This window comes from Halichoeres trimaculatus, unplaced genomic scaffold (assembly GCF_033239565.1).
Source record: "Halichoeres trimaculatus isolate MK-OKI-2021-1 unplaced genomic scaffold, fHalTri1.1 fHalTri1_scaffold_12, whole genome shotgun sequence".
NCBI classification, from domain to species: Eukaryota; Metazoa; Chordata; class Actinopteri; order Labriformes; family Labridae; genus Halichoeres; species Halichoeres trimaculatus.
The window spans coordinates 25,381,304-25,395,604 of NW_027437190.1; the positions used below are offsets into that span (position 1 = coordinate 25,381,304).

The following is a 14,301-nucleotide window of genomic DNA, read 5'->3' on the forward strand; positions in this document are numbered from 1 at the left end:
CTCCAGTCTCATAGGACTGCCAGGAGGCCTGCCATGACTGCTGTTCACCAGCACCCCTTGTGGCTATTTGTCAAATACATAGTTTGTTACATTGCCAGTATGTCTTGTTTTTTTTAAACTTTCCAAAAGTAAATGATCTATTGCCAAGAAGCATTGTTACAATAAAGAACACATTTTTTTTCCTTTTTTTGCAAAGTTTAAATTTGTCATCATTTAAAGTCTTCTACATAAATGGGATTTATAGTGACAATGGCATCTAATGTCACTAACACTTAAAAAAAAGCCTGTAAACATGAATTAAAACATCAAGGGGATTTTGAAATTCCGGAGTAGCCAAAAGGTTAACAACCACACTTACACGGAAGAACACCATATGACCTTTTCCTACTCATCGGAAAAGGTGATTTGTTTGGGCTTGCAACATGAGCAGCAGAGTACAAACTGTCATAAAGTGGAGCAACACCTCAGGCTTGCACCAGTTTTTCAGAAAAGTGGTTTTAGTAGACAGGTCTGTTAAGGGAAGACTTCTCATTAGGTTGAAACCAGAGAGGTTGCCAAAGGATTGATGTAAGCATAACAAAGACTGATACAAATCTCCACAACAAGTCCAACCAACACACATCACGTTTTAATATTTATTGACATACTGTTATTCGTCTTTTACAGTGTCAGTATGAATTTTGCAGGATACACATATGTTCAATGAATTTATAAAAGCATAAATTACAGCTGTTCATGAGAACTAACTTCCTCATACAATCGCATTTTTTTTCTTTGAACAGTAACCCATGTACACAAGGTTATAAAGACTAATACTTGATCTGAGAACATTTCAACATTTCACCCGCCTCAGATAATTTTCTTAGTTTCCTGGTCAGCTGGGGATTTACTGTAAATCCTGCCTCTTAACAATACTGAAGCTGCACCTCACAGAGATAACATCAAACAGCAGCTGTCCTGGAGAACTACAGTGAAAATGAAAGAAAAAGCAATACTTCGTACAGAGATTCATTCCTGCTGGAGAACTTTTGTATTAAAAACATATCAAATTTGACACAATATGCATCAACGCTGAAACTCTAGAAACTCAGTCATGATTACTTTTGATCTAGAGGTACTTTTTATCCGAAACACGGACAACACAGTCACAAATGACAACAATATCATTAAATGCTTGCTCAGAATGAGCAATTTACACCTCCATAATAGAACATTACAGAGTGAGAAAACATTATGTTCAGCTTTAAAGCCAATTAATAATAGACAAAGAAAAGTTATATTATTACTTTTACAATATCAACAAAAATCCTGTTAGAGCCAATTGGAAGGCTTCAGAAGAAACTTTCAGAAGATCCCTCCCTGAGCCTTCAGGTTAAGAATCTCCCGAGCCAGTTTCTCAGCATCTGTCAGATGTGGAAACATGTCCATGACTGTGTCTACTTGATGTGGGTTGAAGATGGCTTGCAGATTCTTTCGGAGTTCCAGCCTCTGCGGATCAAAAACAGCAGATGATACCTGCTGCTGGCCCCAGGATTGGTAATGAGGGTCTTTGTGAGAGCAGCAGGAGTTGTGGGAGTGTGAGGAATGAAACGACGAAGGCAAACTGCACGATGATCTGATGTGGGGCATCCCTTGAAACGGATCTGACCAGTAGTTGAGCTGATGATTTGGGGCTTTGTGGTAATGGAGATGGTTTGGGAGGCTGTGTTGATGTGGTGCACTGTGCTGGAACATGTGAGGAGGATAAGTGTTGTATTTGGTTTGCCTCTTTGATTCCAGGTTTTGATGATGTTGCTGGAGGGCTGATGATTGCGATAAATGGGGACAGCACCTGTGGGATTGGCTGTTGTTATCCTCTAAATGCACTGAGGTATGTCTGGGTCCAGGGAGGGCACTGTGCTGCTGCGGCAGGGGACTGGGGGAGTTGCTGTAGCAGTGTGAAAAGTCCGAGAACTGGCTCTCATAAGAACCAAGGCCAGAGTCCAGGTAATCCTGGGAGATACTGGCATAGTGATGAGTGGGCAGCTGGTGCTGCCCTGGCCACTCGTTCTGACACTGGCTACCTGAAAGTGGCATCTGATTTGGACTCTTTCTAGGGTCCTCCCAGTAAAGTAGTGTGTTTTCACTTACCAGACTGGGATGAGAAGAGCTACACTGGTCTCTTTGATACTCTGAGTCTTGAGGGAAGGAACAAGCCTTATGGGTCGGCTCAGGCTTAACCTGAAGCTGTCTGGGTGATGATCTGGCATTCCTCTCTTCTTTTACAGTAGAAATTTGTGCTTTTTCTCTCAGTTCATCAGCCAAGGACAGGTAAGACTGGTTGGCCCGCTCTGGATGGTAAAACTTGCATTTGATGCCATAAGTGCACTTTTTGTCTGAGGACAACAAAAAACATCTTTTTTGAGAACCACATCACTGAAGCCTCACAAAAATGAAAGAAGATTTCTTCATCATATCTTACCATAGGGACAGAGTTGTTTCTTTTGCTCTGCTGGAAGAGGCTTCTTCCTGAGAAAGTTGTCAAGGCTGGGGCCATGGCGCCCAAGAGGGTCATCTGGAGGCATGAACCTTGACAAAAATGAATACATATGAGTCCCTGATAACACCAAACAGAATTAGTACACCCTCTGGAACTATATGACAGGAAAAGGTTGTTAAAACAGAACAATTCCTCACTTGTCATTGACGAAGGAGTACATGAGGAGCCTCTCCTCGATGCATCTCTTCCACTCAGGTCGCTCCCCTTGCAGATCTCGGTAGGTGTCATTGGATACAATGACTCCTTCTGACTCGTACGCCAACTTGACAATAAAGCGGTCATCATAGCAAACCACCCGTTTACCGCCAACACGGCGCGATGGAGTGAAGACAACGATTTTACGTTTTTCAAGTTCCATGAGGATGTGTTGATCTGAAAGTTGTAAAAAAACAGGAATCAGACTTCATAACATTTTGTTGTCATATCTAAAAGATGCCACAGTTAATTCAAATGCTTATATGTAACAGTCTAAATATCAAATCAATCAAAAAATCTTATACATAAGATATATATACTATATATTTTTTTATATTAAAAAACAAACAATAAAGAAACCATGTTAGGAGAATGCTGACCATGTGTATGGCTAATCCACTTTAAACACTCAGAGGCACTCTTCTTTTAAGGGCCTGTCTCTTTGCTCTGTCTTCACCTAACCCTTCACTCTACATGTTTTCATGCTGTAGATAATTGTTGGCAGTTAACAACACACCACAAGTAAAGTAGGTGTGAAAGAAAAAAAAAACACAGCTTGACTTCCTGATGGGGCTTTCCCATGGATTACTGAAGGCTGACTTTTTACTTCCTTGTTGGCAGAATGAAAATAGAACCTTTGGATGCTCCACCCAGGCTGCACTAAAGGGTGATAATACATCAGTTTTAAATCACTAGTCCTCCCTTCTTTGTGTATTCGTTGTTGGACCTGTCAAAAGTTAGTTGAGCATGAAAAGTTCGCAAACATGACGCTGAGCAGCTTTTGTTTGTCATGAGACTGTAGTGTCTGTACATGGAAGTCTAGATCTTTTAGCTTTCCTTAAAATAGAAAATTCCTCTTTTTTACAAACATACTCTCTATTATGACTATACGCCTACACTTGGTGCTGCCATTTTCGTGACGCTGATACATATCTTAGAGGCTAGTTAGATAAACCTTTGTTTCCTAATCTTGATGTTCTTAGGTTGCCCCATGAGTCTGGCACGAGTTCAGTAGTTCTTCATCTGACAACTCATCTGAAACATGATCTCATGGCTACCATTAGAATGAATCACAGATACAGGAGTATGCAGGCCTCCAGCTACAGTGAAAGAAGTGAAAAGTCACATCACAGTTCTTAGTAAATGAGTAACTCTATAGGGGAAATAAAAAACTTAGCAGTAAGAGAAATGGAGGACAGATTTCTGGAGATTTAAATAAATAGTTCAATATTTGAGGAACTGTTTTTAAACCCTAAGACATACTAACACTCAATTTGAGTTATTAAAAATGATTTTTACCACTACATTCTGCTATTTATTTAACAGGAATAACATTTTGCTGAGTTTATGTGTGACATTTCTGCATTTTTTTTTTTTTTAGCTTATTGAACAAGTTAAATATGGTATGTTAATTAGAGAGCTTCAGAAAGTCAATAGCTTTTCAGTAGTTCACATCTAATTCAGGTCTTTTATCGACGTAAATCTCTCAAGAATAGACAGGAGTGTGACTCAAACCTCATCAAACCATTTACACTGCAGTAAGTGCTTTTTATTTCCGCAAACGATTAATATCGTGCCAGGTATGCAAATGAAAGCTGTTACTTCCTTTTCATGTCCTGTTTTGTAGTCAGTGGAATGCAGTCCCTGTTTATTTCCCGCTGTCTCACAGAGTTTTTGGGGTATGAACAAATATTCAAAGTGAGCTGGCTTTAAACTGTACTTTGTACTAAATTAAGATCTAACCATGTAAAAACTTAGTCTAGCACCCTAAACTTAATGTTTTTGTTAGCATGCCGGCGTCTAGTACAACAGCTTTCAACTCAAACATAAGCTAGGTAGCGTAGCGGACATGCTAGCTTATTCAAATACTGTTATAAACTCTCTTAAAACAGTTAGCTTTAGCTTCTTAATGCTGATGATTATATTGTGTTTGTTTTGGGCAGTAACTGAGCAGCGCTTCAAATAGCAGGTCTGTACTCTAACTACACCTTTCAGTAGCTTTTTCATTTAACTATGCCTGTTTGTCTTTTTAGAACAAAACAGTTTCTCACCAGCTTCTCCAGTTTATCATGTAGTGCAGTAGTGCTCCCACAAGCTACATTTTTCCACAATAACATTTGGGGCCTTGGGAGGTTCCTTATTTCGGTGAAGTAAAGCTGAATTTGAAGTTGATTATCCAGTAGCTTACCTTGCTACATTCTACACTGTCATTAAAATTGTTTCTGCATGACTGAAAGAGGTCTGTGGAGCTGAAAATTTTTCTTAAGCATCTCTTCTTGTTTGCTCATTTCTTGGACCCTTACCTGTGATGGGGGCATCAGGTCGGGGCTGCTCTTTGCGCCAGGAGGGAACAAACACTGTAATGGTTTTATGACCCCTGTCCAGGAAGAAATTTACTGCTAGCTGGATGCCCCGGCATGAAAACACTTCCTTGTTACCATGACTGTGAAGAGAAGCAGGTGAGGGAGGATTAGAAGTAAGCACTGGTAAGTAATTGAAGAACTATCAAATGAAAGGGAGCAGTAAAATATCAGTTGAACTGAGTAAACACCGATTTGAATGTTCCCCGCAGGCAAAGAGTCACTGAGAACTTCTTTTATAACACCTTATATATCTATTGAAAGGTGGAGATTTCAGGGTGTGTGCCTGAAATTTGCATATTGTAGCAGTGGCCTTTACGAAAACATGCACAGGCAAGGCAATGAACACCCATATATATGACAGAGTACAAGAATGTACTCTGAATGAATGCATTTTTCAGGGTCAGGGTTGAATATCATCCTGACAATGAGTGACGACAGCTTGAGAAATGTTATTTTACAGCTACTTTACCGTCACCAGGTAAACAAAGGGTGTTATGTCTGCTGTGTTGCTTTTTGTGCGGGTATATGAAAAGCTTTATAAACAATAACCATGGGCCTCAAGATGATACTTTACAATTCAATAAACTTGAGAAAAATATACAAAAATTTACCTCATGGCAACATTGCTGCCATCAACAACAACAGGTCTCAGTTCTGTGTCAGCGGTTTTCCAATCCCTGGTTTGTGAAGTGTTCCTGCAGGGTCCAAGGGCCCAGCTAGCAGGCAGCAGAGACTCCTTTTGCCCTGTACTTCTCTCATTGCTGTCACCACCAGACATGCAGGGTGCTGTGCTAGTCCTGCACCGAACCAGCTCTCCCAGCACAGAGTTTGTGTCTGCATTGAGTCCCAGCTTTGTCAGAGCTGCCTTCACCTCATCTGAGGAGTAACCCAGTTTCCTGAAGAAGTCCACTCTAAGCTGCATCTCCTCGCTGTCTGGTTCCAGCAGGTGTGAAGCTGAGCTGTGGGGGAGAATTTGATCCATCCTGGAGCATGTGGGCCTCTTTTCAAGAGGAGGTGTTACACAGCCGCAGGGTGTCACTGACTGAGGTAAAGAAAAGTGACAAATACAGGGGAAACACGTTTATTTGACATCATTTGACCTGGCAAATGCTGTTCTCACTTTTTGATTCCCTTTACACTGTGTTAAAAGTGTTAACACAAAACAAATGAAAACAAATGAAAACAGATTGCAAGAAGAATCCCAAGGTGTCCTAAAAATTCAAATTGGAGCATTTTTATATAATTAGAAACTGCAGCAGACCCACTACATTTTAAAATTGAGTCCATTCATAAGTTTGATTGCCTTCGCAGATTTAATGATCAATTGACACAAAGCAGATCATTATTTAGGAGGCATAGAACTTTCCTGTTGATGCTGGTAATTTACCAGTTTTAACAGGAAAGTGGTAAGTTTTAAAAAGTAAAATGTTAATAAGTGGATATGTTCAGTATGCTAATAAAAAGGGTCAAATATTTATGTTTTTAAATCAACATGGCATTCAGTTATTATTATTATTATTTTGTTTCTTGTTTTTTTTCTTTTTTTCTTTTTTTAAATCTCATTAATTGTTATCCCTAACAGTGTCTCTACTCAACTAAACCTTTATACAACCATTACATAATGTGCCACGGCGTCTCCAAAATTGCTGTCATTGTCAGTTGCGGTTCTCTACTTTGACATCAGTCCTACAATTCAAAAACAATTAATTAAAACGACAGAAATAACCAGTTTTCTACAGTATCACTTCTCCTTCTCTTGTTATGTAGCTTACAGTAAAGTTCTCTTGTTTACTTCGCCCAAGCCTTCCCCATTCCTCTTTAGGATTAAACACAGCAGCTAATAAACACGGCATGTATTTAAAAGTAGAGAAATAGTTACTACCTAGGCTACCCCTACGAGGCACACGCAACGACAGGTTTCAAAATGGACTTTTCCAACGCTAGCAGGTATTCTCGTCCCTTGTTCGCAAACCCAAATATTACCTACCGTCACTGTTTGTCCCTTCTCTCTTCTCTTTCCATCTGTCAGCAGAAGTCACCCACAACTCTTGTTAATGTTTCAAAGTTCTGTAACTTTGTCTCAGTTCCAACAATCAAGCACCTCCCTCCTGGGAAATAAGGTGGTTTCTTCCCTCCCTCTCTTCTCTTCCTCCTGCCTGCCTGCCGGACGCATGCCGAGCTTTGAAGAATTTGCATATACTATCAGAGATAAGATAAAGTGTTCCTTACCTTTGGCTGTCACTCAGACACGCTGCTGTGCTTGTTTTTAGCGTTTTATGTTTGTGGGTGTGCTTCGTGTTTTCTTTGTTGATGTTAGTTTCCCTCCAGGCAAGTCTTTAGATCACAAAGGCAGTAAGAGCCTCAATAAAGTTCAATGCGCATTCGCAGTTTTTTCAGGGCATCAGGTAACATCAAAAGCAGTGAAATTAATTATTTCACTTCAGATAAAAAAATAAAAACAAAACAAAACAAAACAAAAAAGATAATCCATGATTTACTCGAGAAACCAAACAATACAGTCTGTGGCAAAATAAACAGGATATGATGGAGCGGAAATCAAATTGACATTTTTAGGAAATGATTCTGTAAAGTAGTAGTCTCACTGGGTCTCCCTTTGCTTTTTTTTTCTTACAGATTTCATGAGCAGTAAAAACAGACAACAAACCAGAGAGATGGCGCCCTCTAGTGCTGGAGAGCAGAAAAAAAAAAAAACTCAACAAGATGATATTTGGATTCCTTGGGTTGGGACACGGTGGATACGAGACAAATTTTGACATATTCTTGTCAAATGCTATATCAAATGAATGGGGGATTTCCAGGAATCGTATTTATTGTGTATTTATCAGTTGACACTGTGCATTATTTGAAGGAATACAGACTGTATTTTATTAAGCCTCAAGCACATCAAACTATCTATAATAATAACAACGATGATAATAATAACGACGACAACAACAACAACAACAACAACAACAACAACAATAATAATAATAATAATAATAATAATAATAATAATAATAATAATAAAAATAATAAAAATAATAATAATAACAACACATTATATTAATAGAGCTCTTAAAAAAAAAAGCAGAAACTCTGGATTTTTTGCCTTTTTATGTAAAGATAGATCCTTTTTATTAGAGACAGTCTAGGCAGATAGTACCTAAAGCCAAACTTTTTAAAGCTGATTCTCATTAAAAAGACTGATTTCATTAATTGGTCTGCTCAACAAAAAACGGACATCCAGGAGAATCAAATGAGACCCCAACGGTTAAAACAGATTATGGGAAAAAAATCTCAATTTTTGTTTTAAAATAAGGGATAAAACCTTCAACGCACTTTCCTAAAGAGGTTTTTTTTTAGCTGGGATATCAAGGAAACATTCATGAACCCATCTCTTGTGATAACAGCCAGGAGAAACTGGCATTATCCACTAGATGTCACCCCAGCTCCACGTTGCTCCTCTGTTTATGACAGTGGGAAGATTGTGGAAGATGCTTGTTGTGGCTTCAATAAGCAGGTGGTTAAGTTGTGAAGTTCCATGAGAGTGTGTATGTGTTTGTCAGTGCACGTGTGTGCCTATGCATCAGTGCGTGTGTGTGTGTGTGTGTATGTGTGTGTGTTTGTGTGTGTGTGTGTGTGTGTGTGTGTGTGTGTGTGTGTGCGTGTGTTTGTAAACAGCCCTTTGTGTACAGGGTTAATGGCACGGTCGAGTTGGGTTCACACTGCGTGCAGCTGGTTAATGGCATATACAGGGTTGAGTTCCGGAGAGTGGAGAAAGTAATCAGGGCCAGTTGCCAGGCGGTTGCCTCCTCTGAGGGCCCACACCACTGGTCCCAGGTGTCTGCAAGTCCTGATATTACTGTGGGGCAATGAGCTGCAGCCAGCAACGATGAGTTGGAGGTGAACACACTCACACACACATACATTGCAACTTAGATTGAAAGACAGAACAAGACAAAAAAAAATCACACCTTGGACAAGTGAGTTATCCAGGGTTTTATATGTGTGAGAGTTTCTGAGTGCATTTTATTGTATCACAGGAGACGACAAAGACAGTTTTATAGTTATTTTATTGAATTTAATTTGTAAACACCCCTTTTAACTGACAGTGGCCTGCGCTGAGTGTATTTTTTTATAATTTATGGCTCGATTACAGTAGAAGACATTATTGGCATCCACTAAAGCTATTGTTTGGTAATGCAAGTTTTGAGCCCCTCTGCCAATCCAAGTACTCAGGTTTGGATGAGATTAGTGCAGATTGGCTATTGTGAACATCAAACGCTTACTTCTTTAACATCTTGCAGGGAGGCATTACTCTTCTCAAAGGCATATCTTTTTCCTCCAGGCAGGTGTAGTTTGGCAAGGCTTGTTAAACCTGCGACAGTTGATCAAATATTCAGCCAGCCTCATTGTGCTGCTGAGAGCTTTTCGGATGTGGTCGGGGTAGTGCTGTGCTGATAAAACCGGCTTTGTAGTGCCTCAGTGCTGGCCTTTCCTTTGCAGGTGATGGAGTGAGGGGAAGAAAAGAACAAAGGAAAGTGATCAGGAACACAAATAATCTGAGTTTACACAAATGAAAAAAAGTCCTTCAGTGAAATCAGAAGCTGTACACCTCTTTTTTTCCTTACATGAGTTAAGTATGATGAGTTGGAAGCTTCTTCTCACCTTCTTCACCCTCAGTGGCTGACAGGAGCTCAATGACAAAGAAAGAAAAAGGAACCATAAGAGATAGACAGACCTACAGATAACCTTTAAACGGCTTCACATATGAGACCATGTAAATTGAAAGTGTTTTATTTTAGACATTTAAACAACTGGACTAATACAAAGAATAAAAACAGTCAAATCTCTCCTACATCACTTTGTTGACAGACGCTTGTACTTACTTTCTTCAGAATCTCAGATGCTTAAACTTCAAATTTCCACTTTTCAACAGAGGTTTGCAGTCGGGCTGACAGGTGTCAAGTTTTTTTGCAAATGAAGATATAAAAATAAAAAAAATACATCTCTTTTTTCTTTTAATTTATTTTTTTCAATTAATCTGTTTTCAAATTCTATAATCTAACTTTTAAATAATCACTCAAGTTTTCTTACACTATAAAAAAATCAAAAGCTTGTTTTTTGTCACTTTATTTTCAGACTAACCATAAAACAGACCTCATACATGACTCAAAAGAAATGTGTTTGGTTCTTTTTTTGACAACCTCCTTATATGACAGTCAACCTTTCACACCATGTATCATAGATCACATTCAGGTGCTGCGACATTTTAATTATTTGTGTCACAGATTTAGTCTGCGCATAATTTATTGTTTTTTTTAAATGCCTACTTTGTATTGAACCTGTTTTTAAAATGTGATATATAAATAAACTTTACTTTTTCAGTCAACCTATATTTATACATCTCATTTTAAAAAACTGGCCTGTATAAAAAGACCATTGATAAGAAAAACATTCCTTATTCGTTTTAACCGCTAGTATTTCTGGTGATGTCTAGAAGCTGAATCACTGAATTGACTAAACACATCTAACCCTATTTACAGTTTTTTACTATTATTATTTTTTGATTTAACAAAACAGAAATTAGGAGGAGCTAACAACAACAAGATAGCACACAAGAGGTGAAGAAAACATCACAAAAACTATTGACATCGGCCTGTAAATCCATGTAAACAGAACAGAGCAGTGCAAGAATATGTATTTTAACAGATAATTTAGTAGAATAATGAAAATAAATTCAATAAATTTCTCTACGCGATAAACACAAATAATTTGATGAACCAGATGTTGGGTAACAGAAATAAAAACTAGGGTGTTTTCACTCATAGTGACTGCCGAGTCGTTGGTCAGCTGATTTAAGGAGGTTTGGTTGCATAACCTAAAATTAGTCAAAACTTTTGCACCATTAGACATTTAGACCCAAAATATATGGAACTAGGGCCAGAGTTCAGAAACACAAGATTCCTTTCCCTTTTCACTTTGACCAGGGCGTGTTTGTTTCAGTCTGATATCTCCATGTTTCTTTCTGTCTCGGTCTCAGCTTGTACGCAGGAGATTATTAAAGTCATTGGGCAGCTGATTGAGGCCATCAACAACAGAGACAGGCCTGTAGCTCAGTGCAACACCTTTATCTGGACCTCACTCTCACACTTAGCCTACCGCACATCTTTGCTCTTTGCTTCACAAGCTTGTTTTACTATTTCAGGAAGATCTGTGAATTCCCGCCTCATATCTTTTGAGCCTGAGGTGTTGTTTAGTTTCTTGATATAAGAATCATGTTACTACAGGACACTAAAGAAGTACATTATTCTTGCCCATCTTGCATATTTTTCCCACATTCACAAACAATACAGGAACCATTTTTGTCGTTTGATATCTTGAATCAAGACATATTTCTGGACTTGTCAGGTAAATGTGGCTCATATTATGTCTAATCAAACAGTTTTACTAAAAATAAGACATAAACACTTTCATAGATTTCAGTTTTTGCAGTGTATTTCTTTTCACTGACTGCCTGGGTCAACTGCCTTTCAGAGAATTTAATTTTTGTATGATTTCTTTAAAAAGAACCAACGGGGAAGAAAAGGCAGCCTTTAACTGGAGTAATCCATCTTGCACCAATGGTGTCAGAGTGATTCACGATTTCCAATTTAGCCATGGTTTGAATCTAAAGTAAATCAGGCAGGACGGCTCCACCCTTTGTGCAGCCGGACGACAAACCCTCAGTGACAAGAGCCTTCAAATGAACATATCCCCCACATTCATCTTGTTCATTTATTACTTCAGACACCCCATCGCTTGTCCTACATAGATCAGCAAGCAAAGACCTCTTGACATTGTGTGTGAGTACAGAGGAGGTAAGGCATTAAAAGTGACTAGGTGGCAAAAGCATTGATATGAGATTGGACAAAAGAGCTATAGAAGAGAGAAGGCCGAGCTTGTGAGCCTGAGTTTAATTAAATTTGCTTTGATTGGTGACAACTTAATTCTCAGAGCGAGATGTGAGAACAGCATAGCAATATAGTGACTACTCCAGCTTCCTTTTTGCTTCCAGTGATACATTGTTAGCATTTTGCATCTATCTTGGCTTTATATACAATTATTCAGTTAAATTTTAGGAGTTTGTAGACCTTTGAAACATGCATCCATTGCCTTTCTTTATATTTAGCTGTGCATATGCATCCTTCTTGCGGAACAAAAAAAGATTCAAAGGTCTCATGGGTCACTCTTTTAGTGCTTTATTTTAAGGTATGAGATAAATAAGAGATATGTTTGTGGTTTTAGGTTTTGACAACTGTCACAGTTGGGTTTTACATCTCCTCTTTATCACACCTCCCTCTGGAGGACCATGTCAAGAACAGATAGCTTTGATGTAATCAGTTGAGTCTGGGAAACAAGAGTTTTCATTTGCTTGACTGAGATGGCAGTCACAAAAAAATGAATCCTTTCCTTTTTTGTGAAGTGTTTGATGACCTATCAACAGACTGATTGCTCAGGTAACGACACAAAGTTTTAAAAAATGAATGTCTGGACATTTGGTCCATCTAACCTGAACTCAAGTCCATGTTAACAGGAGACAGAATCAGCTCCTGTGCTTCTAATGATCAAAACGTAACAATTGTAATGTTAATTTCAAACCTGTTGTAGTTAAGATGATGATCACATCAACATTTTGAATAATGATAATAGTTCACTGTTCTTCCTCAGAGGCCTCAGAAAAAAGAAAGCTAATGGGATCATGCTAATTCCCTTTATTGCATCCATGTTACAAAAGTAGTGATGCAAGGAGAGAGAAAACGAGGAAACGTCTTAGGAGGAAAGAGACGACCTTATTAGAAACAGAATGCACTTCTAATTAAATAACAATCTGCATTTATTCTGTAAGAATGTGATCATTCAATAATAAAATTTATAACTACAATGTATAAATTCCCAATTCTCAAAGAAAACTAAATAGCAGATGAAAATCTTTCAGATTCTGAAAATGCTCAAATGATAACATTTTCCATCTGTCGACTTTAGTATAAAAATGTATGGGCCCAGTCCAGTCAGATGCATTGTCCCAACAGATCACTTACATTTTTCCATTGAAGGTGTGTGTCAGTCTAATAACACAGGCAAAGATAGGCCCCGTCATCACACCTGCCTCCTTGCTCTTCACTCCCCTGAGCAAAAATAATAGCGTTGGAGCAGACTTCAGGATGGTGGAATGATTTTGCGGGACAGGCCTTGAATTATCAAATAAGAAAATTGGTCCATTCAAAATAGAACCTTTGTTTTCTCACCAAGTTTTTTTAACATTAGCCGTGCAGATACTTCGGTTTTTGTTTTAGATGATAATTAAAACTCTTAACAGGTTTATGTCTTTCTCTTTATTAGAATACATGTAAAGCTGAAGTAAGTATCACATGACATGAAACACCTCATGACACCAAACAATTCAGTACAACATGATAAGCTACAATATGACTGAATAAAGTATAAAACAATATGTAAACAAAAAATATGATACAGAAATATATACTATGAAAAGATATGATGTGGTTTGAGATGGGACGGTGTAATATAAAACAATATACTAAACTAACGTATGATAGGATATGATTGTAGTGGGCAACTTAATTCGAATAAAAAGCTCTCTTGCCACTTCATAGCAGGACGTATTACTTCTGACTCGAATGTTCTTGATCCAAAGACGAAAGTGACACAAGTTCAAGGTTTCCAAAAAAGATGAACACTTTTTATTCTTCAAAAAACAGAGGCTGAGGTTACAAAAATGATTAGTCTCCTATCCTTTTTAAACAAAAATTGACATCCTCACAGTGTCAGAAAAACGTTGCTCCTCGTCCTGCTCGAACATATCTTTACTATATCTTAACTCCTCCTCCGACACAACAGACCATCACGACATTGGTAGACACTTTACGGAGGCCGAGGCTTAAAGAGCAATACACGTACACACAAACGGAGAAATGCAACTCAAATACTAAATTTCAATATCAAATGTAAAAAACATAAAAATATTCAAAAGTTAAGAACTTATATTGTATTTTGTATTTGTGGCTTCAACAATGCTGTTGAAACCAGTGTTGGTAGTAGCGCATCACAAAGAAACACTATTATAATAATATTACATTTGTCTGTAACACACATTACTGTTGCTAACTCAGTAATCACATTATCATTACTAATCAGACAATT

At 38.2% G+C, this 14,301-nt stretch overlaps 1 protein-coding gene across 1 annotated transcript; it reads right to left on the bottom strand.

Annotated features, from left to right (window-relative positions):
• Positions 1-628: 628 nt before the first annotated feature.
• zc3h12aa (zinc finger CCCH-type containing 12Aa) lies at positions 629-7,233 on the bottom strand. The gene is made up of 6 exons (XM_074683902.1): positions 7,085-7,233; positions 5,709-6,139; positions 5,038-5,177; positions 2,677-2,911; positions 2,462-2,568; positions 629-2,375 (listed from the first exon to the last, which is right to left on the bottom strand). Exons 2-6 carry the CDS (start codon positions 6,077-6,079, stop codon positions 1,345-1,347), a joined length of 1,884 nt encoding a protein of 627 aa, XP_074540003.1. The 5' UTR covers positions 6,080-6,139; positions 7,085-7,233; the 3' UTR covers positions 629-1,344.
• Between the last annotated feature and the right edge of the window lie 7,068 nt (positions 7,234-14,301).

What these genes read in the sequence shown, in the direction of transcription:
- zc3h12aa (XM_074683902.1), bottom strand. Translation starts at nt 6,079, where the DNA reads ATGGATCAAATTCTCCCCCACAGCTCAGCTTCACACCTGCTGGAACCA. An exon ending in GGCAGCAATGTTGCCATGAG is followed by an intron (nt 5,178 to 5,708) that starts GTAAATTTTTGT and finishes TTCTCTTCACAG; the next exon opens with TCATGGTAACAAGGAAGTGT. An exon ending in ACCTGATGCCCCCATCACAG is followed by an intron (nt 2,912 to 5,037) that starts GTAAGGGTCCAA and finishes TACAACTTTCAG; the next exon opens with ATCAACACATCCTCATGGAA.